Here is a 5,771-nt window from a genome sequence, read left to right on the forward strand (position 1 = left end):
AATATTATCAAACATCTCTATTTCTTAAAAATAAAATGAAACATAAAAACAAAAATGTTACTAGAAACAAACAATTGCAAATATAGCAATTAAACTCTATTATCAGAGTAAAAAGAAAAGTTATAAATTTCATCAAAGAAAGAAAGTTATGCTTGTCCAATTCAATTTTATTTAAATATTTTGAAATTGAATAAATCATTTGTCGAACACTGAATCATTTTCAAAATGACTGATTTTTTAATTAAATTTTTTAAAATGTATACAAAGTTTATCCGTAATAGATAATACCACAGATAGAAACTATAAATTTCATGATCAATAAGAGTATCTAACAAATAGAATCTATTAGAAGCATACATGAGTTAGGTTGGATCAGGTCTTCTGTAAACCCAGCTTGAGGTCACTTGGGTATACAAACAAAACCCGGCCCGATGAGAATTGGGTCAATTCAATTCGGGCCAATCTTGAATTTGTGTTCTATTGATAATAATTTTTTTAAAAAATAACAAGAATAGAGAGAATAGCCACACTCTTCTTCAGCGGGTGACACAAATATTTTTAAAATTTGAAAGAAAAAAAAATACACCATCTTCTGAATGGGAGTGATCTTTATGCTTCTTGGTGTTAGAGACAAAGGTGGATGCGACTATGTGAGAGAGAACACACAAAGATGCCGAGGGAATGTGTGTATTGTATTGTGGGACTGAAATAAAATAGGAAACCTAATTTTTTGGATTTTGTTTGAGTAAACCAGAACCGAAATGACGCTTCTTATAGTCGATTTAAAATTTCTACACAATTATTGAAACTTTGCTGAAAACTGAGAATTAAAAAAAAAACAAACAATTATCAAAGCCCTACATTCCTCAAAAATTGAAAGGGGAAAACAAAAGCAATAGCAAACAATCCACATGCGGCACACTATTATAATAAGAGGAAAGAAAAAGTATGAAACGCACCTGGTGAAGGACATCCAAACACTTTGTGCCAATGAGATACAAAGCCCTGTTCATAAACAGGAGAGGATCTATGAAAATAAAGTAAAACAACATAGAGATAATTAAGCTTCCATTCCCCCCAATAAAAATTGATGACTTTGGGACTAAATTTTACAAACTCCTCCTTCCACGCACACCAAATGGTTTAATCTTGAACTTGAGAGATGGAGATACACAGGACATGAAATCTCTCTATTACAAGAGTAATTTGATAAGAGAGTTAAAGTTTGGGCTCAAATATTTTCCATTTATCCACACACAAGCAAAGATGCCGCTCATGCATTCATCAAGCACCAACAAAACAAAAAACTAAAAATTTCTGAATTTCAGGAGGTGATAGATAAATGCTTTTACAGATAACCACCCCTCAGGGCTAGCACTAGATGGAGAACAGAACCACCCTCGATGTTGTAGTCTTTAGCTGTTTTGTCATCTCCAAGCTGTTTACCTGCATAAATGAGCCTGCAAAAAGCAGAGTATGATAGAACTTGTTATAATAAGCACACGGCAATATCAAATTTTAAGTCTCATAAAACTAAAAGAAATGACAGATCCCGTTGATCCGATATGAGTTCATAGATGGCTGACCACAGGGACTAGAAAAAAGAATTTTGATGAAATTCAGAATTGTTGACTCACTAATTGCCATAAGGAGAGTAAGATATATTTAACACCACTCCAGAAAATAATAACATAATGGATGTTAAAGGAAAGACCATGGAAAGCCAACTAGAGAAAACTTACAGTTACAAATCATGGACACTTCAACTTAAGTAACGTGGCTGTCTAAGTCTATCAAACTATCAATTGTCAGGTACTCAAGCATTACTGTATTAGACCATGGGAAAACATTTATTTACATTTTAAATTCAGATACTTGAACTTGAAACATGGAGTTAATTTTCCAAGTATGTGAAACTAACAATACTATTTTACATGAAATTCTGTTTCAAATTCCTATTCTTAGTTATTTTGAAACAACTAGAAAATATACTCATTGCATTTAGGTTTCTTTTATAAACCTTCACTATAAGACATTACCTAGCTAAGTATTGTAAATCTTAGATCTTCCTTCATATTTTATTATAAATGTACTTCATACCTTACCAAAATGTTGGAATCTAAAATTGACCCAACTTCATTGTTTACTTACCAAAATGTACTAATGAATCCTGTGCTAAGTAAAAAATTTCCACACCAAATTCCATTCTTAAACAGAGAAAGCACAGTGACACATTTGAGGGGAGATTAAACAAGCTATCCACATATACAAAAGGCCATTGAAAATATAGTTATTGTAGTTTAAGTAATTAAAGGAGGCAAATGCAAACCTCTGCTGTACAGGGGGAATCCCCTCTTTCTCCTCAACCCGCTCCTTAATACGATCAATTGTGTCAGTTGGCTCAATGTCAATCTCAATTTCCTTCCCGGTCAGTGTCTTGACCTTAATCATAGTACCTCCCCTAAGCCTCAAAACCAAGTGAAGGGTTGACTCCTTTTGAATGTTATAATCTGCAAGCGTTCGACCATCTTCCAATTGCTTACCAGCAAAAATTAATCTCTGCTGGTCAGGAGGAATACCTTCCTTGTCCTGCATTAAAACAGACCATTAAAACCAAATTGTCTAATCCCCCCTGTTTAAAGCTAGAAGAAATATACATTCCAAAACTCAAAATACGATTATAAAGACGGCACGCTGGAATTAAATTCCGAAACCAATTCATGCATCAAAAATAATTTTGTTCGTAAAGTGATGTGACAAGAATATAAACATACACCTGATAAAAAAGAATCAAGCCATGGAAAATATGATGAACTAACAAACAACCAGACGAAAAGAACAAGCATAAACTTAGAGACCGCAAACATATTAAAAATAATTTAAAAAAGAAAAACCCATTCCAACAATTCAATTTAACACATATGCAAAACGAAAATGAATCAGTAACGCTAATTTCCTAATCCTTCATCCATTGGATCATGCAATGATACGGAATCAAAGCAAACGCATGCTAGTCAGAATTTGATCCAAAAAAAAAAACAAAAACCTCAGGGACGAACAAAAACAGCAGAAATCGAAGCGGAAAAAGGCAATAACATGTGAAGGGCGAAGGGATCTCAAAGAAATGAAAGTAAACATAAATCAAAAGGTATAAACATGAAGAAGGGGAAAGAAAGGTAGTGAATTGATTGAGAAGGTAAGAAATGGGAGGGAATCTGAAAAAAGAGACCTGGATCTTGGCTTTGACATTATCGATGGTATCACTGCTCTCAACTTCGAGCGTGATCGTCTTCCCAGTTAGGGTTTTGACAAAGATCTGCATCGTTTAGTTGTTTCTTCGGACGTTCTTCGTAACAAAGATAAGGAAGGGCGAATTGTTTGGAAGTGTTAGAGAAATTTGGGCTAATTGCCTTTACCACTACTCTCCTTCCCTTTTGTTATTAATATTTAAGATAAATGCCTCTCTGTTTTACCAAATTACCCCTTCTACCTTTTTTATTTTATTTTATATTATAGTCTTTCTTTTGGGTCCAAGGTTGTTTACTAACTCCTAATCATAGCCTATATTTACCAAAACTAATACTCATAAATGTACGTTTTTGTGCAAAATTATAAAGTTAGAGAATTATATTACTTACAAACTTTGTGCCCCAAGCAAAAAAAAAAAAAGAGGAATATTGAAACAAATTATTAAAACCCGAATTTATTTGAATTTGGAGAACCTCATAATTTGGAAAGATTTGAAATCCATTTCTAAATTAAAATGGAATGCATGTTTGGTTGCAAGAGAAACTCAAAGGGTTGGAAATCAAAATGGTCCAATTTGCCAATATTTGAACCCTTTAGAAACATTTCTTTTTAATTTTACTCTCAAGTTTCTACGTCTTGTATGTCTCTCTTTCTTTAAACTCATCTCATCTAATTGAGTATAAACCTAATCTACACAAACAAAATAAAAACTAAATCAATGGTTCAAGAAAATGGAATCTAAAATATATATAAAAAAATATAGTACTGGGTCATGATGGAATGTTTGTAAGTGGGTTATGTAGAACAAAAATGATAGATTATTTACAAATATAATAAAGCTAGAAAAATGATACTATTATAACAAAATCTATTAAATTTATTTTTTCTATATATATAAAGAAAAAAAATTGTCAAAAATGATAAATTTGACAAAATATGTATCTTGGGTAAGATTTTTATTTATAGTGGGTTTTTTCTTATTATAATTAAATTGCAATTTTTTTCTCCCCTATTTGAAAAAATGGAGTAATTTTGAAAGAAATTAGGGAAAATGGGTTATTTTAAAACAAATTAGGTAAGTAAGGTTGTTTTTTGTTTTTTACTCTATTACTTTTTCTTTTCTTTAATTAATTATTTTTTTTTTTTTTACTGCTTTCAAACACATTTTACTTCTTCTCCCTCTTTTTTCCCTCCTTTTATGCCTTCTTTATACTATTTATATTTTTCAATCAAATTTATCTTCATTTGAAAAAATTAACTTTAAAAAATTAGAGTGCGTTTGAAATACATTTTAATTTAAAAATTAAGTCATTTCATAACCACTCAAAATAGCTTTGCTTTTAGGGTGTGTATTAAATTATTTTTTAAAAAAATTAAATAAAATGCTTTAACAACTAAATTGGATAATCAATTATAATTGAGATGTGGTACACATTTTCATCATACATTAATAAAATTAAGTCAAGTTGATCGAATTTTGAAATTTCACACATTTCTTTCTTGATTTAAAGGTTAAAATGGATAACCAATTATAATTAATTCAATTTCTATGATTATGAAATAAAACTAAATTGTTTTGATCCATGATGAAATTGAATTAGTTGACTATAACTACAATTATTGAAGAAAATGCATGAAAAATGATAGGGACTAAAACGATACATTTTTTAAATGGAAGGACGAAAGGCAACTAATAAGGAAACTCGGGAATTGAAATAGAATTTGAATAAGAAAAAGAAAGGGAAAGAAAGGAACCAATTGTAGTGTGGAGTTGTGTGGTATTGGAGAGACGAGGAGATTCTCTGCGTAATGGATCCTAATTTGGGCCCACACTTTTTCCTTATCTCAACATTAAACTTTATTGGGCCCTACTACTCACCATTCAAAAGCCCACTACCAAATTGGACCCTATTGTACCATTTTATCCTTTAAAACATTTTTAAATTAAAAAAAAAACAGAATATTATTTTTCTATATTTATTATGTCTATTTCAATAAAAAAAAAAAAGGAAAAAGAAAAAAGAAAGTTTATTCTCTTTTTTGTCTTCCTTACATGTTATACATGTTTTTTCTTTATAATAATTGAAGTTCTTATGAACTGTCTATAATAAAAATCTAAAAATATTAAAGTACTTCAAACACGGTTATAAATGTTGTCAAATAATTAAATTAAAAAAAATAAACCCGACTATGTTTAAAATTAAATACAATTAAAGTAATTTATGTAAAAATATTTTGATAATTACTTACATTTAGGGGGAAAAAAGAAGACTAATAAACGAAGTTGTTTTTTCAATTCAAAGTTCATTCTATTATTTCTTGTTATTGTTTCATTTAAAGGTTAGGTTTATTATTTTTTAAGAATATGGGTATCTAATTTTATTCATTAAAATAATAATTAAAAAAACTAGTGAATAATACGAGTGATATGAATTTAACTCTAATATTCAAATCCATCTTTTCAACATCTTATCTATATAATACTTTATAAAATTTTATGTTATATCTATGGATTCTATTCT

General features: G+C 29.8%; 1 protein-coding gene across 1 annotated transcript; it reads right to left on the reverse strand.

Annotated features, from left to right (window-relative positions):
• Window positions 1-996: 996 nt before the first annotated feature.
• LOC101214716 (ubiquitin-NEDD8-like protein RUB1) lies at window positions 997-3,450 on the reverse strand. The gene is made up of 3 exons (XM_004139852.3): window positions 3,230-3,450; window positions 2,330-2,589; window positions 997-1,460 (listed from the first exon to the last, which is right to left on the reverse strand). The coding sequence occupies exons 1-3, from the start codon at window positions 3,320-3,322 to the stop codon at window positions 1,349-1,351; spliced, it is 465 nt and encodes a 154-aa protein (XP_004139900.1). The 5' UTR covers window positions 3,323-3,450; the 3' UTR covers window positions 997-1,348.
• Window positions 3,451-5,771: the final 2,321 nt, after the last annotated feature.

The sequence above is a fragment of the Cucumis sativus genome, chromosome 6 (genome assembly GCF_000004075.3).
Source record: "Cucumis sativus cultivar 9930 chromosome 6, Cucumber_9930_V3, whole genome shotgun sequence".
In the NCBI taxonomy this organism is placed as follows: Eukaryota; Viridiplantae; Streptophyta; class Magnoliopsida; order Cucurbitales; family Cucurbitaceae; genus Cucumis; species Cucumis sativus.

Bases quoted from the DNA above. Each gene is read 5' to 3' on its own strand.
- LOC101214716 (XM_004139852.3), bottom strand. From the start codon at position 3,322: ATGCAGATCTTTGTCAAAACCCTAACTGGGAAGACGATCACGCTCGAA. The intron at 2,590-3,229 runs GTCTCTTTTTTC...GTTTTAATGCAG, and splicing joins ATGTCAAAGCCAAGATCCAG to GACAAGGAAGGTATTCCTCC. The intron at 1,461-2,329 runs GTTTGCATTTGC...TGCTTTTTGCAG, and splicing joins ATTCCCCCTGTACAGCAGAG to GCTCATTTATGCAGGTAAAC.